Below are 26,017 nucleotides of genomic sequence, written 5' to 3'. Positions count from 1 at the left end.
AATCTGTGTTTACTTGACTACTAAAATCGTTGTTAGGTAAAACTCAAGTTCACAAGCACAATTTGCTGTAAAATAGGGCAGTAAACATGGGGACAGGGTGGTATTTAAAATAAGTTTGCATAATATCTCGGGGGCTGTACCGGGCCGTGCCAGGCCGCGAGCGTGCCCGCACGCCAGGAGACGGAGCATCCTAACAAAATTACTTTTAACATTAATAAACCATATTACTCTAATTTGCCTTTACTTTCTTTTTAATAAACCTTTGAAAAGTTCACGTAATGTGTACCAGTTGTTTTTTACCACCGCATAACATCGGCTGACTTATTTTTCTCTTTCGTTCGATCACTTAATATAATTGGTTTTGTGAACAATCTTGTCATGTACCTTAATTAAGGCACATTAAGTTTTCGTGACGGCGGGTACTGAAAATTAGCGATGGATAATAGAGACGCTCATAGCTCCAATATGATTTCTGAGGAAGAAATTAATAGGGTACGTAGCTATGAAATAATTGTATTCATTACCATTTTAAACGCTTTTAGTTTCTTCAAAACTTCGAGTGCTCATTATACTGAAATGTTATGTTAATTGTAGTATTTCAGCGTAGATTTATATTTAAGAGTTTGTGTCGTAAGTTAACAAAAATAAAAGCTTGTAAATTTTTTTTATTACGATTTCTAGAGAAATATAGAACTTTTATTTATTTCCTCCGTCGTTTTAAAGATCAGAAGTGTTGAGTTTGATCTTTGAATGTAAGGTACCTAATTTAAGTTTGAAATTCTTGAAACTCAACAACCGTACTAAATCCTGATACTTAATTTAGATCTTAGATTTTATTCCGGTGCCGAGACTGAAATCTCGATTGCTCCGTTAATTATTTATTAATTTAACTGTACTGTTTGTTCCCTTGGCATTAGCTTCTACCAGATTTTGCCATGATAAAGACGTTTCGCCAATTCATTTGTTTCAAATTTTCGTTACTTCAAAAATAATTATTTTATGATAAGCTGTGATGATAAGATTCAATGAATTGTTGTTTATAGTCTCTTCATAAAAAATAAACCTTAGCTTTTCAATGTCCATTTCTGTCTGTCCCTAATTTACGCAAAAAGCTGTACAATTTAACCGAAAGAAAAGAAGGTATCCGGTGTGTTATAACATGGTTTGGCCTGTCGCTTAGAAGTCGTTTTTGGTATGGTTTGTCGTTTTATTTAATATATATAGATTTTGTCTATCTTGGTTTCACGTATCATTTGACAAGGCAAGGGAATATCAGATAAGAGATATCTGGTTTTCCCTGGAATACTACTGAATCGAATATTTTCAGTAATACTAATAGGAATCTGTTGGCGAAATATTATTCTCCGACTAATTCGTTAGTAGGTATACAGTTGTTATTTAAAAAACAGATAAAACGGATGTAATGTCCAAAATTGGCATGGACATTAGAAATGCATACCTACCTACCTCTTATGCATGCATTATGTAAGGGAACAACTATTAAAAATTATAGGTATTTTATTCATATTCCAATGGAATATCAAATCCAAGGTACTTATTTAGCACTGCACAAATCAAATTAATTTGGAATACGAAAGTATCTTTTTAACATAAAAAATACGTCAATCTGAATGCGTAGTCTCTATGCTTGCTCTATGCATATCACAGTCACACCACTTTACACATTTTTAAACTGTATTATAAGTTATTAATACCTAAAATATATTATTATGAGCTGAATACAGCTGAATTCTCATATCTAGAACAAATACGTGGGTATCATGTAGGATCTTTATGTATCCGAATCACAATAAAAACCAGCAACTTATTGCTCATGATTGATTCCTATACGAATTAAATATGTAGCTAGGTACGTACTTTCATATGAACATTTGGGATTCTTGAGTCGTGTCTTTATATTTCTTCGTGAGCGGTAGCTTCATACAACGAACTAGTTTTTACGTCCATCAAAATAACACCGTTCCGAATGGGAGTTTAAATTGAGGTGTATCTATGTTATGTATATCCATTGCGCCGCTATACGTTAACACCTTGTTTTATCGATAGTTTCACACTTACAGTGTAAAACACAAGGGTTTTAAATGTCGTTCAGCATAAATTATAATCCTGCTTAAAATAAAGTTACCGTGTACGTTATTGTGATGGTATTAAGAACGTTCGCATGGAGCTTCATTTAAGTGATGTTAGTAAGAGAATCGTGAATAAAATGGAGAAACTAAGCAAGCAAGAAAAAGCGGAAGCGCGGCAGCAGTTCGAGAACCAACTGCGATATGCGTTCATTAAGTATGATTATGTAGACGACGAAGAAGATAACACAGAGGTCTGTAAAATATGATAATATAATACCTGGAAATGCTTAAAAAATTGTATGAGATTTGCATAGAGTCCCTTCCTAAATATTCATAGTCCAGGCTATATCCGAATAAAGAGTAAACTTTGATTGGCTTAGATTTTTGAAAATAATCTTTATGTAAAGTAGTACTTAGCGTACAGTAGATTTTTTAGTAGTAGGTAGTATAGACCGAAATAAAATTTGTTTCTAGTACTAGATCCCACCGCAGGATTACTTCGTTCATAGTTTGAAACCAAAATTTTATGTATATTTATAATTAGGAGAAATAATATCGACTAAGTTGCCAGTCAAAATTTGACCGCAAACATGTTTAATTAAATTTTTTAACTTCGATTTTTTGGAAAAAATTTCCGTTCATCAAATTGACGATTTTCATCTGGCCGCAACCCCTTCGCAGCCTGGTGCAAACAGGTATGATTTCAATCCATTTATACGTTACACGTTCATAATGCACACCTATCAAATTAAAGCTATTTTTTTCTTTTAATTATCATAATATATGGTTGCCTAATTAAATCCAGCCGCAAATGAGGGTTGCTGGCTGTTAAAGATGATGAATATTAATTAAAAATGCTTGCGGCCAAATTTTGACTGGAAATCTAGTCGATATTTATTCTCCTAATTATAAAAATTTTGGTTTCATCAAAAAAACTATGAACCAAGTAATCCTGCAGTGGGATCTTAGACTATCTCATTACGGATTTGATGTACTATATAGTAGTTCTGTAAAACTTCTGTACTTATTTATTCCTTACTACAAGGTCATTCCAGATAGTATCCCTAAACAAATTTCATAAGCATTGTAAAAGTGATGATATAACCTTTTGAGCAAATCAATATAACCACATAACGGAGAACTTCCGTCTCCCTGCTAGTAGCCAAGCAGTCAGGTCGCTGTTGCTGCTCCCATGGATAATACACGATAAATAAGATATGGGGAGGAAATAATCTAAAGATTTAGGAAATCGTCTTTTGAGGGAAAAGGAGAGCATGTGGGATTCTTACTCTAGAATCTCCGGGATCTCTGATAGAATGCACCAGAGCCCCTACAGCAATACGCCTGATCTGGGTAGATTGCTCATACCAGAGGAACCCCAGAATCCTGTCGATCATAAACAAATAGGTTTTTATAAAGTCCTGCAATACAATATCTGATTGTACGCTCTAATACACGAATCAAATCTCTTTATATAACGCCGTAAACTATTTAGATTTTTGAAACGTAATTTGTCTAAAATGTCGCTCTTTTACGTCTATTTTTTGGGATGTTGGCTTTTCGTGTTCCTTTGTTCTTCATTTTATGTCAGAGCAAGCAAAGGGACAGGTGGGCCACCTTAAGTTGTCACCACCGCCTCTAAACATTAGTTAAACTGGCAGTGTTATTGGTGCTTTGCAGAATTTTTATCACCAAGTAAGTTCTGTTCTGTTCTGTTTTCAGAGGTACATAAGTAGTAAGCGTTTACTCTCTTCGGCATACAAATAACTCTCGCAGTAAAACACGACATATTACCATGGATATCTCATTATTTGGCCCAAAACCGATAATCTAACGTACCTCGATACTTTTTATGTCAGCAATATCGAATATGGCCTGTCATACAAATGATACGAATCAACTTGGTAGTCAGTCAAAAAATACACGGGGCCTTTCCACGACATGTGCTGAACACGGAAATCAGATCACGATTATTCACTTGTTTTCTTCATAAAATAATTTTAGTGTACAGTGTAGGTACTAGCAAAATGGTCGATTCTACGGTAGTGCAGGTACTGTCTTAAATCTTACCTATATTATACCTAGATGTATGTGAACAATATTTATGCGATTGATATTGTTATATTTGTGTTTATGGAATTTATATCACTTTATACTGCAGAAGTTGCATAACTTTTGTATTTGGTCAGGTAAAAACTGTTTTGATGGATACATTCTTTCATGATATTTTCTATTGTCCGTAATTTTATTTGATTGATATTGACTGAAACTTTTCAGTCACAACATGAAAGGAATCTTTCCTATATTCCTGAAATAATAATATAAAAGGATAATCCGCTATTTACATATCTTAGAATTAAATATTCTACTCACAAGTTACAAAGTTAATTCTTCGTCTACGATGTATTGGACATCAGCGTATATTGTATATGTATTTTTATTTCAAAACACTAATTTATGTACAGTTTACTAGTTAGATACTTTATTAATAGTATGAGCATTCTACATGAGCGTAGTTTACCTCTACGTCGTAGCTAATATTTACAAATGTCTACAGCTACGTTCCGCTGTAGCGAAGTATTTTTTATTGTTTAGGCTCAACATAATGAATAGCCGTAGAGAAAAAAGAAATTTCATAAATACTGCGACAGTTTCGCCGTTATAGGGCCTTATAAGACATATCTTTGATGAAACTTTTTTACTGTATTCGTGATAAATGCCACTTTATTTTCAGAAAGCACGATAGATTTTTATCTTTCGTCATGTGAGCATAAAATGTGAATACATTTCGTGCTGTGTCGCTATTCCTAGCGGTTAGTTCACAGATTTCTTTCGCACGCATTCAACGATATTATTGGTCTGTTGACTTGATAAAATGAAATAGTATACGGAAAATCTTCGTAGTTATTAGTTTACTTAAATATGCCTAAAACAAGAGAAGAAAATACCATCGTCATAGCTGAATATAAACACCTAATTCTCTAGATACCCTTGGTACTTAAATTTGTTGAGCTATCACGTACTTTACAAAACAAATATTTTGAAACAACAAAAATGGATTTGTCTATGGTAGGAAGAGTCATCAGTAACTTTGTAAGTATAATTTTAACATTTATATTTAGGTCTTAATAACATCTTTTTACTATGTTTTCTTTACTTTAGTGATGATTAATTTAATGAAAAACTAAATAAGGTTTACATTTATTATAATATAGTAATAATTTACGTATGAAATAACGTATATTATTTGAAATTATTGAATAAAACCAATGCCTGATTCACTACTTTATATAAAAACATATGTTACTATAAATAAATAGATATTTTCGCTTAATTCATGTCCCTTAACCTATTGAACCCCGAACGGCCCGATCGATCCACGACACAATAGATTTTCTATTGTGTCTGTGATTCCGGGGCCTGAGTTATTAAAACATTTTAAACAATTAAAGTTAATAATGAATTTGTTGTAATTCCACTATTGACAAACAACAGCACATTTATAATCGAATCAATCATTACACATCATTTTTATGGAATGCTTACAAGTTTATGATAATATCATAGTAATTGATAAATATGGTAGTCTTAAAAAATATGCTTTAATTTAATATTTCAATTTTAAATTCACTTAATTAAATTTATACCAGTGTAACAACGCTTTAAAATTGAAACTAAACAGGTACGGTACATAATATTTGAAACTACTAATACTAAATACGCTTTAAACTTGCGTATAGCGGTTTATCGAGATGTTATGAGCAGGGATCGAAATCATATTTTGTCCCTAGTAGCCAAGTAAGGTGTATAATTATATAGAGCAAGAAGACTAGCACATTATTTTTTGTTAATATTGTAAGAATGTATAATTTTTATACTCAACTAGCGGTCCGCCCCGGCTTCGCCCGTGGTACATATTTACGTTTTCTCTACATAAGAACCATCGTCGTACTTCAAGGAATATAATAAAAAAAGAATTATCGAAATCGGTTCAGCCGTTCTCAAGTTATGCGCTTACCAACACATTTTGGGATTCATTTTTATATATAACAAAGAAGATAAGTTCAAGAATTCTTAATTTTTTTGTTCGAATGCAATTTTTTGTGTTTTTTTTTTCATTATATTAATAAAGTGCAAAATACTTGCAAACTGAAAAATGAATTGTTCATTTAAATTGGATGCATTCATTAAAAAGGCGTTTTGGAATAAAAACCTCAGAGCTTTGATCCTACTATCGATCTAAATTAGATGAAATTAACATTATTACCGCACTCATGAGATATAGAAAAAGAAATACCTTGCAGTAAAAAAACACCTTCGTATACCCAAGTCTCTCATAAAAAGACTGTGGTATAAAAGCTTTATAGCAAAAGGTGAACAATGGCACTGTTTATAACTGAATTCCGTGGCAGCCGATGGATGCTAAATGTTGCGTGTCTTCAGCGGTAATACGAACAAGCACGATGCCGCTCCGTCCCCGCCCTTCTTAATGACACCCCGTCACTTGTCCGTTTAATTTACATATTCTAATAGCTTTGACTAAAGTCTTCTCATAGTTTAACTTTGACTGTGCAGAAAGCGAGTCATCATGACATTTCGATTAATGTTTTCGATTTAATTAAGCGAGTTTTATTAATTAACATAAATTACCAGCCATTATAAGATCAGATAAGTCGCATGAAAAGGTCTCTTTAAAATGTTCGTGCACGGTATTAAACCCGGTTCCAGCGAGGAAGAAGAGGAGGAGGATGTCATGGACATCCTTCAGGTTGAATTTAATAAGTGTACCTGAAACGAAATATAAAGAACTGGTGTTTAAGAAATTATTTCTTCTTCTAGAAAAGGCGAGAAGAATGCGAGCGCAAAGCAAGGAGAGGGGAGATGGACCCCCGTCTGGAGTTCACCTTCCAGCTCCTTATCGATGGGACTGGTTTGCCCAGACATGCTATTATGGACCATGTCTTTGAGGGCAATATGGTAAAATCAGATATTGCCTAAAGTTTAAAATAACTAATAAATAATTGGATTATCCTTATAGATAGTTTAAATACAATTTTATTTTAGTTGGATGACATCAATCAACTCTTTCTCCCGCATATGAGAAATAAGTTACTATGGTACTATCAAGACGTTGAAGAAATAGAGGCCCGGCCCGTACCCGAAGGTACGAAGCCGCGGCAACAAGGGCAAGGGAAACAACCGCCACCGCAAGTCACGCTTAAGAAAAAATTGTTTTTGTCTGATGGATGGGACGTTAAATTTACTGGAGTATGTATTTACATGTTCAGGATAAATGTCAGTAAGCAGTTGCCTGAAGAAGGCTTTCATAAAGACTTGTAAGTATTTTAATAGAATCAAAGTGAAATTTTTATTAATTCAGCGTATCTTTAATGATCAATCTTGGTTTTATTAGGAGATAAATTCCGCCAATTTTAATAATATTATATGAATGTCACGATAGGACATAAAAATACAATCCCCAATTACTCATATTTATTAATTTAATTCCAAAAGATTCTGCGGTATCCTAAACGCTGAAAAAGTGGGGCTGGTGACAGCGATCGAGCGGGTGATGGAACACGTCTACATGAACGCCTTAGCTCACCCCAGCACTGATGGTGATGAAGATGAGACTAAGTTCCCGATCGTGAAGAACCAACTGCTCCCGGGATTGAGGTCGTTCTGTAGCGCTTTGAAAGGTACTGGTTTATTTATAAAACACATTTTATATAGTATATTCCTCTCTCTTGTTATCGTATATTTCATTGACCGTGATATTTTATTTTCTGACAATATTTTTTTTTCCTAATATGTTATAGGTATTTTAATTAAACATGATGCCATCAGGCATCAACCGCTCATCACCAAAGATCGCCAAAAAGTAGAACGTACTAAAATTTCAGAATTTGCACGCTAGAACTTAGAAGCATGGATAAAAGTTTTATTTAATTTGGGCAGTTATTAAAGTAAAATTTTTATTAAATCCGTAAATGTAATTAAAGCAAAAGTACTATTATTCTACATGCAGTGTGCGAAGATGTCTGTAACCAAGTGAACCTCTTCGATGATGGACAAGCCTTGATGGCAAAACTACAAGATCACACAGAACTAAAGGAAATGATAAAAAATCCCACTACAGTTACAACACTAGAAGATCGGGTAAACGAGTGGATAAAAAAAATTATGGAGGTAAAGGATTTTCTGGAAATAAAGTATATTTTAACTGTTATAAGGCATATTTTATAAATTGGTTTATATTTTAAGATTTTGAGTGAAAGTGAACAACTAAGACGCGAAGTAGACTCAAGTGGACCTCAAGACGAACTTGAATATTGGAAGAAAAGAGGCGCTCAATTCTCGCAACTCGTGTCTTATTTGCAGGTAATTTATATGAATACTAGAGGTCCGCCCCGGCTTCGCCCGTGGTACATATTTCGCAATAAAAGATAGCCTATGTCCTTTCTCGGGTATCAAAATATCTCCATACCAAATTTCATGCACATTGGTTCAGTAGTTTAGGCGTGATTGAGTAACAGACAGACAGACAGAGTTACTTTCGCATTTATAATATTAGTATGGATTAGCGATTTTTTTTCGTTTTTGTTTTTTTCTTAAGAAACATTTAGATAAACGGGATGAATCTTCTAACCTTATTACATTGGAAAACAATTAAAAGTGCTTAAATGTAATAATTATAATGTTAACTACAGGTAAATTAGCTTGGAGAAATTTTTGCGTTTGTAGTAGTGTATGGTCAGCAAATAAAATAAAACAACATTTTATTTTTAGTTTTTATTTTATACAGGGTTACTTGTAAAACACCAGCAACCTCGCAGGACAAGATAGCTAACATCATAAGTAACAACATTTGTTCTACGACTTTTGGCATAACGCAATAAATTATTTTTAAATGATTTTTTTAACTTTTATTGTACTCTCCTTACATTTGTAAGTCTATGTTCTATTAATTATCGGATGGACGACGCGACGCCCCCTTCCCCCTCTCGTTCGCTTTTTGTTTACGTAATTTTTGGGAGGCGTAGAGTTTATAATATTCAGACGGAAAATTAAATGAATATTTATTTTTGTATGAAAATAAAATCTAACAAATTATCAAAAGTCGAAATGTTGTTACTTATGATGTTAGCTATCTTGTCCTGCGAGGTTGCCGGTGTTTTACAAGTAACCCTGTATATATAAGGGATTTTAAATTAAACTATATGTGTTTCTCCTCTGAAAAAGATGAGACTTTATTTGAATATTTGCTCATTTAACATACATATAACTTTTACATTAACAATGTTACTAAAATGAAAAATTTACTAACCTGAAAAAGAAACGACATTTAAAGTTTAATTCTTTAGTTTGAGAAGTCAAAGGCTTGCCTCGACCATGTTTTAACACTGGAGCCATATTGAATTAACAATATAAAGTTACAACACTTACACACAAATTAAACACTAGTTATGGCCCTGCCTTCATACAAAACTGCTGAATACGCCGTTCGCACGGGAATAGAATGTGGATGCGATTTCCCTTAGTTAGCATCCAAGCTTACGTCTTTATAATTATTAAACTGTATAAATTCATTCTTTAACTCCGGTCTGCATCGTGCAGACATGGGTGTAAAAGTCTCATTTTAGCTATTAAATGTAGTTTTTAAGTACATCTGAGTTTTCATTTGGGCCCTCCGGCTGCGGGACATGTAATTCACTTCAACAAATATTATAACAATAATAACAAATAATAACAACAATCAACAAATACAAAAATTATCAATTAAACTACGTACATAATAATTATAATTTTTGAATGAAATGTGCTTTATGTTCTAACGCTACCAAACGACTGCACGTGGCACCTGCGGACAGCGTAAACTGGTTTATTCTGGTTTTGTGCGTGTTTCCACTTTCCACTATCAAGTGACGATTTATTTATTTGTTTTGTTTCGTAATTATTATGGTCAAATATTAATTATGAAACAAATTATTATGGACACGATATTTTATTGTTTCACGGTAGTCGCCTTGTCGTTTGCTCAAGGACGTAAAATTGAATGATATATTTTTTTTTATAAAGTCAAAACCATTTTCTTTCAAATAAAAACTTGTTTTTATTGAAAACAAAAGTGTTGCTAGGAATAAGTATAAAATTAAATAGTAATGTTAGGATATCGAAACATTTTTGTATGGGCCAGAACGATATAGTGGAAACGCGCTCTAAGATCTGAGTAATATACACACCACTACATATGCAAAAATTTCTCCAAGCTAATTTACCTGTAAATACAATCCTTTTTAGGATCAAGAAGTGCAACTCACATTGACATGTCTTCAACTAGCGAATTCAAAAGTAATAAAGACCTGGCGCGACACTGACCATAAAATTACATTTTGTTACAACGAAGCTAAGGACAATGCAAAATTCGTGCAAGCCATGGAGAAATGTTGTCATTCGCTGTATCTGGATGATCCTGTGAAAATCAAAGATTCTATATTAAGTTTGTTGCAAACTGTAAGACTTATTCACAGTGTATCGCAGTTTTATAACACTTCAGAAAGAATATCTTCGCTCATGGTTAAGGTATAATCCCATCAAGACAATTAAAATATTGTAAGATAACTTTTCAATACAAAGTCTAAATTATAATTTTGTGGTTTATAGATTACAAATCAAATGATCGAAACATGCAAGCAGTACATAACATGTCGCTTCAAAGAAACAATTTGGTCCCAAGAGCGAGATTTGGTTCGAGACAAATTAACGCACTGCATCAATCTGAACAAAACATATAGAGATACTTACATTTTCGTCAAAAACCAACCCTTTCTGCCGAACACTGAACAGTTCAGTTTCTCAGAAAATTATGTGTTTGGGAAATTTGATACCTTTTGCAAACGTCTCAATAAAATTATAACTATGTTCGATTTAATGGATGATTATAATCATCTCTTTGAAAAGCGAATGGAAGGACTGCTACTTGGAGAAGGTAAATGTATAAATTTGAATATGTTTTCAGTTGTAATTTATTAAAGAAACGTCATTTATTTTACAAGCATTAGTAATTATATCTATAAATCTATATCTATCGTAAAGAATAATACATATAATAATCGTAATCACTCGTAATCCTTCATCATTGTCATTCATCCTTCAGATTTAGAAGACGCAATGCACGCTTTCGAAGAAGCAAAGAAAGCAGTGACCACTTGTCAATATGATTATCTCGATTATCGTAACAATGACTTCGACAAAGATTACCGAGCGTTTCAGGACAAAACCAATGCGCTCCGTGAATCTATCGGTAACACGATTGAACTAAACTTCGCTAGTGTTTGGGAAACACCTCAAGGCATCAAATTTTTAACAAGGTTTGAAAAGGTAAAACACACCTGACAACGTTAATTTAATAAAAAAAAAATCAAATATAAGTATGTAATTTTAATTGTTTATTTAATTCAGGTCAGCCAGAAGATTCAAATTACTAAACTTAGTGAGAAGTATGATCGAGTGTTAAAATATAGCGAGAAAGAGGTTGACAAAATAATGAAAATGTTCAAAAGACAAAAAGATGACCCGCCACTACCGCGGAATTATTCACCTGTAGCTGGTAAATCGAAGTTTAATTTCGCATTTATACATAAATTTATTGCAGCTCTCGGCCCACGACGTCATAACTTATGACGTCGTTGTCTCGGCCTGTGTAATCGATAATGGATAGCTCTTCATATTTATTCTCTCCTGGTAATTGTTGGCGCGTCGTTGGTCGATTGTGTCCAGCTTTGCACATGCGCAGAATGAGGCTGCGTGCGCACGGATGATAGAAATATGTACCTTTAAACATTCCTGTAAGCCTAGTACAGGTGCGGCTATTGACGGTAGAAAAATATCCGCAATAGTCTACGGGACACTTGGAAATTTAATAAAAATGATATTTATCCACGTTACCCCAAAAAAGGTCGCATCGTCAACCTTCAGACAGTTTTCAGACAAAGGACAATGTCCGGAATGGCCCTATGCAACAAAATGGATTGGAATACACGATAATTAACTGTCTATTTTATTATATTAGTTGCAAATACATTTGTAACACGGACTAGCTGTATGCCAAAATGAACAATAAAAAGTATTTTACGCGATTAATAACATTAATGGCCGCCATCTTCACCAAACGTCATGTCGTGTCGATAAAGAATAGGGATGGACGATTGATTGTAATCGTCCGACTGAATTTTTAATTTCCATAAAGTATAATTTAAATCGATTTTAAATCGATTCAAATCGTAAGCCAATGTATCGACTTACAAAAAATCGTGGTCTAAAAGATCGATTTATAAAAATCTATTTTATTTTTCAAGTTTACATTTATAATGTAAATATTATCCATTTTATGAAAAACAAGACAACAAGACCTACCCAATTATCTAGGGAGGTGCTTAAAATAGCTAAATATATTATGATATATTGCTTTTCAGTTTCTTAAAAATCACTAAGCTATGAAAAACTAATATCTAATATTCGTTGTTATGGTTCCATTATAACCTCAAAATCTGATTCTTTTTTTGGAATATATCTATTCTGCAGCTAGTCCGCTATAAAAATAAGATCATTTAGGAGTTTACTAATGATCGACAACACAAAATATAATTTTCGGATGTTCTTGGTTCCAGGGCGAACAATGTATGGGCGCAGAGCAATCTCCTTTGTACACATGTATGCGGCTATTGACTGTAAAAAATTTCCGCAACTGTCCTCCTAACAAATTTCTTATTATAATTGAATATTTAATAAAATTTAGATATATACTTAAAAAGGTAGAATCTTATAATTGAAGAATTAATAGTCCAGGCACAAAATTCTACGTTCATAATTTATAATTTTATTTCAACGGTGAAAACAGGTCGTTGCGACTTGGGAGTAGGTACTGCCACCACCGACCATGTAACAAATAGATAAAGAATATTAATTTATTATGCTTACAAATATGATTTAATTTAAGAAATTTAATAATTTATCGCATTATTGCAGTTACCAGAAAGTTGCTTGAATTATTAAAATAAAGCCCTTAGAAAAAAAATAGTTTTTCCAAGCATAATATGCACCCCAGTTAGTTACACAATTGTTAATTTATTTCAAGTCTTTGTTTTCTTATAGCAAGAAGTGTGTGTTTCATATATTTAATTAAGTTCAGTACTACTACGCACTACGGCTTATGCGTTGCTGCTGTGGTTATAAAAGCGAATCCACAAAAAAATTGTTGTTGCATAAAACATATATTGACGACACGTGCTTTTCGAAAAATTTCCGCTAATACTACATATTAGCTTAGCGATAACCATTAATTAAGTCCGAAATAAATAATCTCATATTTAGGGTACATTTTTGACAATAAATCAATTGTTTAATTCATCTATGGTTGTGACTTTTGGCTTGGGATAGATTGTTTAGTAACACCGGAAATTAATCAATAACTGCATGCAACGCGCAATGTTCACATAACATACCTCCACCTCCATGTCTTTCTGCGTGTCTAGTACTTACACGTGTAGGAAATGTAGCTACAACATATGTGTTATGTCGTAGCTATATTTCTCTTATACGTAGTTGTATGAAGCCAACGTATGAAGCCGACGTTTTGCACTTTTTTTTATTATTCTATTACAAGACGCAAATTATAAGGTATCATTTTTGAAGGCTAATGTTTTTGTTATGAATTATTAGGTTGTATTTAACTCAAGCAAATTACAAAAAAAATAAAATAATGCTATGTCGTTTAAAAAAATATATCTCGTTTTATTACTTACTCTTCTGACTTCTACTCAAATGATATACAAACGAATATAAATTATAGCGAGAAATGTTTGAAATAAAGATTATCGTAGACCGTACCCATGCCGTAGCACTCACAGCGTAGCGTACTGCTATATCATCAGTTAAACAATTTTTTGTAAATTAATTACTGATATTATTAATTCGTAGTAATGGTGTGCTGCATCTTGATAATTTATAATTCTGAATGTTTATTTCTAAGCAAACTTGTTAATTGTTCCAAGTTATAATAAGTAATAATAACATAATAACATAATAACACGTCCACGTACTAAAGTTATCGAAGTTTTAATTCAATTTGTCGAAATAAATATGCAGGTCGTATAAAATGGGCCCGATGTTTGATGTTCAACATGACGGAGACGGTGGAGAGCGTGTGTGCGCACCCGGTGCTACGCGCGCTGCCGGCCGCCGCGGACATGCTACGGAAGTACCAGGCTACGAAAACTTTAATACACAACTACGAGGGCACCATGAGCGCGGTGTGGATGAATCAGAATGTTAGTTAACTTCCTCGTAGTTCAAAGTTGTTTAAAATATTACTAAACGAAAAACGGAATATTCTTATGTTGAACGTGAACAAATAAATACTTATTTTTATTCATTTAATATGTAAGACAAATATTATCCAAAGTATTGCAAAAGTAATAATTTTGAAGGTTTAAAAAAGATAAGACGATTAAAAAGGTCGAATACACATTATTCATTAGTTTTCAGAGCTACGTTGTGAATAATTATTATAAAAAATAATACAAAAAAAGTTAAGAAGATTTTTTCTTATATACTTAGATAAAAATTAAGAATCTGAAAATTACTATATTATTATTCTGTATACGTTGCAGCTGTGGGACGTAGACGATAGCTTGAACAATACTTTGCTAAAAATCGACGACTCGGGTCTAATAAGTGTGAACTTGGATCACACCATAAGATTGTTGATACGTGAATCCGACTGCCTCGTCAAGATGGGCGTTGACTTACCGATTGTTTGCCATTCCTTGTACGCTAAGAAACATTATTTCACGCTTGTTAATGATTCTCTGCAGGTAATTAAATCTATTTATATGAAGCCTAATTTTAAACAGTGAGCTTGAAGGTTCAGATGTATAAATATTTACTTACCAATTACTAATACAATTGCATTACTGCAAGATCACTTAAGCGTAATTGAGTGACACACCTTACACCATACACTCTTCATATCATTTTAATCACATAACCTGAATCGTCTTAAACTGTATCGCAATGATATAATAATTGGACAAATTTTGTTGGTTTCACGTTTGGTAACGCCTATAGGTCCAACAAGATCGTGATCTGTTGTTGTATTTATTGCTTAAATAAGTGAATAAATAAAATCAGATATAAATTAAATATACCCATGTCATACACCCATAGTTCCTGCTAGAAGACTACTTACGCAGTGTCCGTCAAGTAAAATTAGAAGTTCGTCCGCTCCTCTTACCTCAAGTTGTTCGTCTCTCGTCTCTTCTCCTGCCCGGCTTGAAGTCAGTCACCTGGACGAGTGAGGACTGGAAAGTGTTCATAGATAAAGCGAACGCAGCTATCAACAGCTTTGATGTCCTGGTAACCAGGGTACATGATATATACTCGAACAGGATTATTTACGTCCTGTCCGGGATGCAAGAGGTCACGCTGATTAATTTGCCTGGTAATTTTTGATTAAAATTTATTGTAGTCGTTAGACATTACATCAATTAATAATACCTGATTAGTACATGTTAAAGTTATAATGGATTTTTAATCGATTTCGATTACCTAAAATTTTCTATAATAAATATATGAAATTTTTTTTAGAAGAAACTCCGTGGGCAGTTGAGGAATTTATTGAATACGTTGAAACTAACTGCAGGTCAGTGAATACTGATTTCTAAAATTATTGATAAACTAGTATTAATTATAAATTAAAATTGAACTATTGGTTTTTAAAATAGAAATGCGTGTGTGGAGTTGAACCGAAAAAGCTTAATGGTAGAAGAAGCTGTGGAGGAAGTACTGGATCTTGTTAAAAAAGCGGCGCATCAAATCAAACCAGCCGAAATTAACCCCGACTTCGAATTTCTTATTGCTGAAGGTAATATTTTTCACAACTTATAAGTAATTTAACAACTTCATAAAATAACTGATGCTAATTTTATCATTTAGGTTATCAAAATAAACACAGATTTTTTTACTTAAATATTTTTACAAAACAATCACGAGGTGAATCGCCCCGGCAAGACGAAAAACGCGGTTACGAATCCCGCCTTGTGATCTATTTTTTTTTTCTATTCTTCGGAATATGTTCCTTTTCCGTTGTTCAATGAAATATGTCCAATGTTGTACTGCCTTATCACAAAAACCTTTAGACATGGTTTGTCTTTAAGCGCGAGTTCTCTTTAATCTAGTTTTGTCGTATTTCACATAGACAACTATTAAAGTGACAGATACCTGGTATAAAGTTAGACTGTGTGTAAATTGTTTTGTGGTAATAAATACCATAAAGTTCTATTAATTGAAATCTACTCCTTTTAGGGCCGATTTTTCAATCCTTGGTTAAAATTAATCCGTCCAATAATTACACGAACATTTTAAAATGTCACCTGTAACCTGTTATACATATATTAATAAGAATACATTTTTGAAATAATAGTTTTATACGTTATTCGATGTATAAGTTTTAACCAAGGATTGAAAAATCAACCCATAAATGCCCTACAGACGAGCAGCACACGGGCAGCGGTACGGCGTCCACCCTTGAGAGCACGAGCAGCGGTCAGCAGGACTGGTCGGCGGTCTGGGAGTGCTTCGAGAGCCCTCACCGCCTGCTGTCCATACCTGCTGGCGGGCTGTCTAAGAGCATGCAGGTGACAAAAAAAAGAAAAAAAAAATAGAAAAAAACACCGGCCAAGTGCGAGTCGGACTCGCGCACGAAGGATTCCGTACTAGGGGGTTCCCCTTAATATTTTACTTTTTTTTAATTTTTATCACGGTTTATGAGATACAGCCTGGAGACAGACAGGCAGAAAACGAAGTCTCAGTAATAGGGTCCCGTTTTACCCTTTGGATACAGAACGATAAAAAGAGCGTTTATGCACACACTAAAAATGATAATTTTAAACAATTAAATATTCCTAATGCGTGTTGTTTTTTACGTAGGAGATGGTCAAGAATGCTGTCATCGAAATGCGTCGTTACTACAGCCGCAAAGTTGTCGACGTGCTCATCAAAGTCACAAGACGGGCTTTGGACCTCATTATCAAACAATTTTCACAAGACAATGAAATTGCTGGTAAGTTCGATAAACTTCTATTACCATTTTTTAACTATTACCTTTTTCATAATTATCAATACGTCACACTTTAGCATGTTAACTACATTTTAACATAAGCCCTTTTAACTTCCATGTGAAAAGCTCCTCCCACCCCTGTTTTTCCATCTTCTACGCTGTCATACTCTCCTAATAACTCAGTAGCTAACAAGCCGTACTTTATCGGCGTATTTGCGGCTTTTCTTTAAAAATTATTCTGAAAATTACCGTTATACGATCGCTAGGGACATTCTTATTGTGAAACACATAATAAAATAAGTCCCAAATAATTTTGTGACATTAAAATTAAATTAAAAAGTGATATTTATTAAAGATTTACGTATTTTTAATTTATATTGGTATAAACTAAATGCGGCATAAAAGCGGTAAGGTGCGGCATGAAAAAGAGAACACAATATATTGCTGTCTAGGCTGTCTACAAAGATGAAAAGCTCCGCCTACGGGCGTTTGTCCACTACAAGGAATTTTACGGTCCGGCATTCCGATTTTTTACGGTCCGGTATGGCACGCCATTAATCTATATACTAGCTTGTGCACTATACGTAATTTTACTGTCCGACATTTTACTTTTCCCTATTCCGGATGTTTTTTTGTGTCTACGAGTCGCTGTAGGTATAATTGTTTTCGAATGCCCACTTGCTAGGATTTTACTGTTTTTACTGCATATGCCAATTAAAAGCAAGCTCTTGTTTTACTTTCTTTTAGTTGGCAATGAGATTTGAGAAGTCGGTATTGTTATTTTATATACATTGACCATGCATTGACCTATAATTATTATCTAAGTAAGTGTTGGTAAGTTAAAGTTCAAGTGGGAATAGCTTTAGCTCCTCGTCACCGATTAAAATAAATAAGTGAAACACGCATTTTAAATCTCTTACGGAACTTTACTTTTTATTATAACGAAGTAATATAATATTTCACCTTCTATATTTTTTACTCGTTTCTTGTAAAATGCAAAAACAATCATTTATGATAGCATTATACCGCCAAACTTCCTTGAACTGTACCGCACTGATCCGAGTAAAGACGGACAGGTGCACAAGCAATTCATCGGTTTTTTCATGCCTCACCGGACCGTAAAAAATCGGAATGCCGGACAGTAAAATTCCTTGTAGTGCACAAGCGCCCTACCTGTGACAGAATAGTACGAGATCCCACAGTAGGATTACTGCGTTCAAAGTTTTTTTGCTTATTAGTACCATAATTTTATTTATATTTATGATAAAGAGAATATATTATATCGACTAGGTTGCCAGTCAACATTTGGCCCCAAGCATTTTTAAATAAAAAAAAAGACGGGTTGCACTCCAGGAGTGCCGGCAGAAGTGAAAACTTGATTATTAACGTTGAGCATGTTTGATATTTTGGAATGGTATCCGTCTTACGTTTTTTCGATCAGGTCACGTGTCCTGACGCGAGTATAAGATTTTATACCCATTACAGAAAAAGTGCTCAACGCCGCTAAAGAAGTTTTCACTTCAAAAATTCTAATCAATTTTTCGGAAACATTTCGTTCAAATTTTGACTGGCAACCTAGTCGATATATATTCTCCTTATTATAAATATACATAAAATTTTGGTTTTAGCAAAAAAACTATGAACGCACTAATCCAGCTGTGGGATCTTAGACTAGAACTTTTGCACCCTCTCGTTTCTTTTAGCGCAGGCGCCCTAATGACTAAAGCTTTCGAAATTCATAATATCCTGGTACTTGTGCGGGTATAACTTTCTATACGCAGACGTTTTAAAATAATTTTTGCACGTAGAAATTTGCGTGCCACAAAACAGTTGTGTTGTTAAAATGCTAAACGGGATAATTAGTAAAAAAAAATAACAATTGATTTTTAATGAAAAATTTTCAGAACTCTACAGAAATTATGCGATAGCTGTGTGCGATAGTATACCACGAAAACAATAATTATTCTTGTGAAATTTTTGCAACAAAAATAATCAAATTTTATTCAATTACTTTATATTATTTATATTTCATTTATCAATTTATAAGTGTATTTATCAATATACTTATTCTATACATATAATGTTTATATAATCTTAGTTATGGTTGCTTTAAAATATTAAAATACTTCAAAATAGCTGCAATTAAAAAAATCCTATTTATTTATTATTAACTTCTCGCGCCCGGCTTCGTCCGCTTTGTAGTAAACTTAGCAAATTAGATGCAAAGAAAATTTTTTTTTGTAAATAGACAGTGGTATCGAAAAAAACTTTTCCAAACAGATAGACAGGGACAGCGAGTTTCTTTTATACCATGTAGCAATTTCTGCACTGATCTTTTGTACATCTAGGTTGCTGTAGTATGCAGCTTACGTTGTCTAAAAAAATTGCTTGCGGGCTTGGCTACGTTTAAAATATTTATCAAAATAGTGATTTTATAGATACTTAAATTAAATTATTATTTTTTTAAAAGGTATCGTAGAATCTTATGTTTCTAACAATATAATAAGGTACAAAATATGTATATTCCTGTCTCGGCGGTCTACGAACGTGCTACGAACATGAAAATCTCCGCACTGAAACAGAACTTGTACAGTGTACAACCCTTTCGTTTATTTTAGCGCAAGCGCTGTAATAGTTCAACCTTTTTAATTTTGTAACATCCTAGTACACGTGCGGATATAATTTTCGTTCCACAGACCTTCTAAAATCAATTTTGTATGGCAAAATAACCGCAACCCATTCAAAATTGTAGATAAAAAAAATTACAAAAAAGAAAAATGTAATTTTTAAAAATGTTGTTTTAATTGTTATCTTTCAATAGAATTATCTATTGGAAATATTGTAAATAATTATTATTTATATATAATCATGAATAAGGATTTTTAAGAACTCTACAGAAATTACACGCAAGTGTTCCGCACAGAAAAAAAAACTGTAGAGAAGGAATATATTTTTTTTAGAATAATATCTATAAGCAAAATACATTCTGTTACTTTTAGCTAAATCGGCCGAGTCAGATTTTTATAAGTATAGGTACAGACTACAGAGTAGTATTTTGTCACATCTCCTAAAGAGTACTTACTCTTAATACTGTAGGTAGATATTTTTACTTAAAGAAAACATTCCATTATTTTAAATGAAAGAAAACTGCGTGCGTACAAGCGTTTATGGGAATTAAAAACTCGGTGATAAATTGGACGAAAACAAGAAGACGGTTTTTTGTACTTTGTCGTGTGCAATAATTAAAATTTACTGTTTTGCCTTTTATTATTGTTCTATCTCAGTGTGAATTTGAAATTTTGAATCTGAAAATGTCGAAGTTTACTCAAGTAAACTATATGTTTGTATTATTGCAATGATCTGAAAAGTGTTATTTTGTAATGTTATTTTGCTTAAACTTTACAAAAACTTTGAGTTCTAACAACAATAAATTTAAGAACTAAAATATAAATTCCTGTCTCGGAGGTCTACGAACGTGCTACGAACATCAGAAGCTTCGCCTACCTGAAACAAAACCCACGTTTGTTTTGGCGCAGGCGCTGTAATAATTCAACCTTTTCGAATTCGTATCATCCTGGTACACGTGCGGGAATAATTTTCTAGCCGCAGACGTACCAAAATCAATTTTCCATGGCAAAATAAATAAACCCGTCACATTCAGAATTGTGTTAAAAATATACTAAAAAGGAAAAATATGTTTTAATTATTTTTCATTAGATTAATTTTTAAATTCTACAGAATTTACACGCAAGTGTGTCGCATGAAAAATACTGTAGGGAAAATAATAATAATTTTTCGCAAATAATAGTTACTACGTCTTGTTTGAAATTAAATTATTCTTAAAAAAAAGAGCTTGTGTGCTGAGCACACGTGTCAGAATAGCGTGCGGGATTTTATGAGATATTAAATTGGACGGTGCGTATTAAATGTGGTATCAATCAAGAAGAGGGTTTCCTTTTTCGTATAATACTGAATTGCGTTGGACTCTTTTGCCTATCATCTGCTTTTGGGATTCAAGTGTGTGATAGCTAGACTTTTTGTAATTCATATTGTCCTGGTACACGTGCGGGTATAAGTTTATATCCGCAGTCGTTCCAAATCAATTTTATATTGAAGGTGCCGCCGCAGTGCGGAATCACAGTTGACAGATATATACTACTATATACGTACAATGTCCCCTCGATTATAGTGAGATAGACCAAGTGAGATAATCTTATTTATTTAAAAATTTTGCTTACTCATAACTCTTTATTTAAATAAATATATTTGAAAAATATTAGGCCGCAAAGAAAACTTTCTGAAGGGAAAATTTACCAAAAAGGAAAAAACAATTTGTATATTCGATGCAAGCTGCTGAGATTTTATTTATATTTATTATTATTACATAAGATTTTTTAAATAGGAACGGACTTGCATTGTCTTCGACTAAGTTGAAAACAACATTCAGTAATGTTGAATTATAAGTATGAATATTAAGGTTGAGTTTTTATCCATCAAGAAAACAGTTTGTTAAACTTTTTTTAGTATAATATTTCGTTTATTGCAGTGAATTCTGTCTGCACTGATCTAAGAAGTGATATTTTAGGTGTTTTAAACTTAACTAAAAACTTTGGTTCCTAACTATTATAAAGTTGATTTGTACCTAATATGTATTGCTGTCTCGGCGTTCTACGAACACCTACGACAATGCTACGAACATTAAAAGCTCCGCCTACCTGAAACAGAACTGTACACCCTTTCGTTTGTTTTGGCGCAGGCGCTATAATAATTCAACCTTTTTGAATTCATAACATCCTGGTATACGTGCGGGTATAATTTTCTAGCCGCAGACGTTCCAAAATCAATTTTGTATGGCAAAATAACCGCACTCCATTCAAAATTGTGGATTAAAAAATTAAAAAGGAAAAATTATTTAAAAAAAACGTTAAGGAATTATTTTTCAATGTACTTACTGATAATAATTAAAAAATTATGAAATATTAAAAATATCATGAATTTTATTTCATTTATCAGACGTCCGTCGTCTTCGCGTAAATTGTTAAACCCGTGAAGCTTTCACATTTTATTCATTTTTATTATGATAATTTTTGGCCACGGTGGTGGATTGTGGCCTGTATCCTCACAGAAGGCCCGTGTCCCAGCAGTGGGAACATAATATATGGGCTGATGATGATGATGGTAATTTTTATTTAAGGACGTTTTTGATTAATTGGTTTGATTTATTGGAACTTCTCAATTTAATTAACACGCATGAAAAACTGCCGTACTGCGAATATTATGTAGATAAATTCATATTACTAAATGTATTTAATTAGTTACACTGTTGCTTGCTACTTCTTATCACTAGTTTATATTTTATTATGGACGTTTGTGTAAGAATTGATGAATATTTGCAGCAACTTGGTCATGGCGATGTTTATAATCATTTTGCGCTAACAATTTACTTGCGGCGGCATTGTACTGAATATATTTAATGCATAAATCTGACTTTTTTAAGTTGTACTTTATATGTATGTTCTTAAAATTGACGTAAACTTTGCGTAAACTTCGATTTCAAACCACTTTAAAATTTAGGGACAAATAAATGTATTTCTGACAAGAAGGCGGTCTACAAGACTATGAAGCTCCGCCTACCTGAAACAGAACTTTAGCTTTCTTTCGTTTATTTTAATGCAAGCACAGTAATAGACCTTTTAAAATTCATGATGTCCTAGTACACGTGCGGGTATATGCCCCCGGTAAGAATGCCGCTGCAAACTTGACGCGAAAAAGTAGGAAAAAAAAGATAGATAAATTGAAATAAGTTATTTATTTATTATCTTATTTATTTTTGATAAATATGTGTTTTAATTAACCCTTAATCAGGAATCAGAAATACTTAAAATAAATTAATTACAAGGAAAACTTAGTGATGGGAAAAATTTACAATCCGTACTAATTATTATAAATGCGAAAGTAACTGTCTGTCTGTCTGTTACTCAATCACGCCTAAACTACTGAACCAATTTGCATGAAATTTTGTATGGAGATATTTTGATACCCGAGAAAGGACATAGGCTACCTTTTATTGCGAAATATGTACCACGGGCGAAGCCGGGGCGGACCTCGGAGATTTTTTTCATATTTATTACATAAATTTCTTTAAAAAAGTATGTACGGACTTGCGTTTTCTTCTACTGAGTGGAAAACAACATTCAGAAATTTTGAAGTGTAAGAATGAATTATAAGGTTGAGTTTTTTATCTATTAATAACACAGTTTTTTTGCCGTGACAACGTCTTATTATTAGATAGAGCCGGCTGCACGCGCGAAAAAACATGACTCATGCGGCGTTACCTCGCTCTGAGGCGTTCCATGTATGCTTGAAGAGCAAGCGAGAGCGCGGATCGAGCGACCAAGAATCACAATCGGACGTTGTAACATTCAACTATCGTCAGTAAACCGACTTTACAGACAACCAATATTTTTTTTAATTTTTCGAGTATATTAAAATATTTAATTTTAATTTTTTATATTCGTATATTGCAGTGAATTCTGTCTGCATCTGAAAAGTGATCTTTTGTGATGTTTTAAACTTAACTATACCCGGCGCGGCGAATGATGATCCCTATGACAGTTCGTCTTAGTGATTGCTCGTATGATGGGTCGTGTCGATACTTTACTATTTTATAGGCAAAGGCGTGGTTTGCATTCATCCACGTCGGTAAACATGTTTTGCACGCCTCATAAGCGAAGCGTTGAGGTGGGTACTACTGTCACTTCGCGCAAAACATCTGATTTTTCAAACTTAAAATGTCTTTATGTATCATACATTGCACTTGTAAGATAATACATACACACACATATTAAGAAAAAACACTATTTTTAACGTTCATGATATTTTTGATGTCATTTTTGTTATTTAAACTAGTTAAAAAACAGTTTAAAAAAGTTTCGTCTTGGACGTCCGTGTGTCTGTATGTGCGGATCCTTTTTCTTGTTAACACGATAGCGACCGAAATACTTTACTAATCGAGTCTTTTTTTTTCTCTTACGCTTGAGTATGCTCAGGAATAGAACCCTTTCATTTTTCAGGGTCTGATTCGATGTGGTTTAATTGTTATTAAATAAACAAAAATAATAATTAATAAATATTTATTAAAAAAAAATTATGAGGCGTGCACTTTTGGATTTTCCAAATTATTTATAAATATTATAAAATAATTTTTTAACTAAAATTTTTACCGTCTTTTATGTTGTTGTTGTATTAATTTAAGTTTTTTGCATAGATTAAGTAGGTTAAAGTAAAACGAAAGTTTTCCAAAACATAAAAATGCGCCTTATCATTTTCACGTAATTTTTAACCCGTTTAACACAGTGTATATTATTTTATCGTGAAAATGGAAGCCCCCATTTAATTTGTTTAAAAAACTTATACTATCATAGGTAAGTAAATTAACGCGAACGGTAATTAATTAATTAATTATGCTGCGAACTTCTGTTCCATTCAATAGTGAATGAACTGAAGCTTAAGCATGGAAAAAATGTGATCTCGTTTCCATTATCGAAATTTGTTTATCGATACTTTCCGCACTAGTCGATAAATGCCAACGATGTAAATTTTGTAGGACGTAAACGTAAAGTCAGATTGATATAATTTCTCGTAAATGTTAAGAATTGTTATAATTCCAACAGAATATCATTGTTATGGCATAAAGCTACGTAAAAATTAATAAATATCATTTTTAGACGCTTCCAATACATTTCTAATTTAATGGGACGCCATTACAAGTTTGTCTCTTGAGAATAATTGTCAGTGTCATAGGGATCATCATTCGCCGCGCCGGGTATAATTAATAACTTTGGATTGTAACTATAAAATTGAATTGTATATATTGCTTTCTCGGCGTTCTACGAACACCTACGAACGTGCTACGAACATCAAAAGCTCCGCCTACCAGAAACAGAACTGTACACCCTTTCGTTCTCTTTGGCGCAGGCGCTGTAATAATTCAACCTTTTTGAATTCATAACATCCTGGTACACGTGCGGGTATAATTTTCTAGCCGCAGACGTTCCAAAATTAATTTTGTATGGCAAAATAACTCGCACTCTGTTCAAAATTGTGAAAAAATTAAAAACAGGAAAAATTTAAAAAAATGCATTTATTTATTTTCAATAGGTAGGTAAGGTTTTGTTTGTAAAATTCTTAAAATAGCTTATTATTAGGTTCTCAGAAGAATCTCGTTGCGTACCGCGTGCGTATGACACTAGCCGAGCGATAGCTAGGCATGTTCCAGATGAACTAAAAATTAGAGTTATATATAACTTAAATTTGTATGATGCTTTTATATATATTTGGAGAATACTATTTTGTACATTAACATCTGTTTTTATTATAATAAGTTTTTAATTGGACTTTAAAATAAAAACTTAAAAAAATACAATGAATTAAATTTTTTAATTCTACAGAATTTACACGCAAGAGTCGCATGGAAAATATTGTAGGGAAAAATTTTAATTTTTTTTAATAATATTATTAACTTTTTAAATTTTTATTTAATAATATTAACTTTTTGAAATATCATAAGGATATGTTTGTAATTAAATTATAATTAAATGAAAGCATTTTTAGAGAAACGCTTTTAACCTGAGAAATAATAGTGCTTACTTTTAATTTGTACTTGTTTTTATCTCACATGACATCTGGTTTATAATTATTGTAGTATGGATCTTCTTTTAGGATTCAATTGTGTAAGAATTGGAATTTGGAAGTAATAGCTGCATTTTGGTAATGGCAAATCTGATATGATTTATATGCTCCCTTAATG

General features: G+C 32.8%; 2 protein-coding genes and 1 long non-coding RNA gene across 3 annotated transcripts in view; 2 read left to right on the top strand and 1 right to left on the bottom strand.

Annotated features, from left to right (window-relative positions):
• Positions 1–26,017, top strand: part of DIP2 (disco-interacting protein 2) — a 304,666-nt gene that overhangs the window by 93,976 nt on the left and 184,673 nt on the right. The window lies entirely within an intron of this gene.
• The window catches only part of Dhc1 (dynein axonemal heavy chain 1), an 88,386-nt gene continuing 69,197 nt past the window's right edge, over positions 6,829–26,017 (top strand). The window contains 17 exon segments of the mRNA XM_090107009.1: positions 6,829–6,858; positions 6,930–7,067; positions 7,155–7,426; positions 7,605–7,789; positions 8,119–8,279; positions 8,355–8,471; positions 10,392–10,673; positions 10,755–11,079; positions 11,248–11,471; positions 11,553–11,700; positions 14,238–14,487; positions 14,827–14,965; positions 15,318–15,591; positions 15,738–15,792; positions 15,875–16,014; positions 16,641–16,786; positions 17,079–17,211. Of these exon segments, the coding sequence (XP_089963135.1) occupies positions 6,844–6,858; positions 6,930–7,067; positions 7,155–7,426; positions 7,605–7,789; positions 8,119–8,279; positions 8,355–8,471; positions 10,392–10,673; positions 10,755–11,079; positions 11,248–11,471; positions 11,553–11,700; positions 14,238–14,487; positions 14,827–14,965; positions 15,318–15,591; positions 15,738–15,792; positions 15,875–16,014; positions 16,641–16,786; positions 17,079–17,211 (3,004 nt within the window). The 5' untranslated portion in view covers positions 6,829–6,843.
• LOC149911067 (uncharacterized) lies at positions 9,134–9,930 on the bottom strand. Its single transcript, XR_016457314.1, has 2 exons — positions 9,883–9,930; positions 9,134–9,803 (listed from the first exon to the last, which is right to left on the bottom strand). It is a non-coding gene; the product is annotated as an uncharacterized LOC149911067 (long non-coding RNA).

The sequence above is a fragment of the Colias eurytheme genome, chromosome 1 (assembly GCF_061535395.1).
Source record: "Colias eurytheme isolate Ceu_HAF_F1 chromosome 1, ilColEury1 Martin Lab GWU primary, whole genome shotgun sequence".
NCBI classification, from domain to species: Eukaryota; Metazoa; Arthropoda; class Insecta; order Lepidoptera; family Pieridae; genus Colias; species Colias eurytheme.
This window is presented reverse-complemented; position numbering and strand designations above follow the sequence as displayed.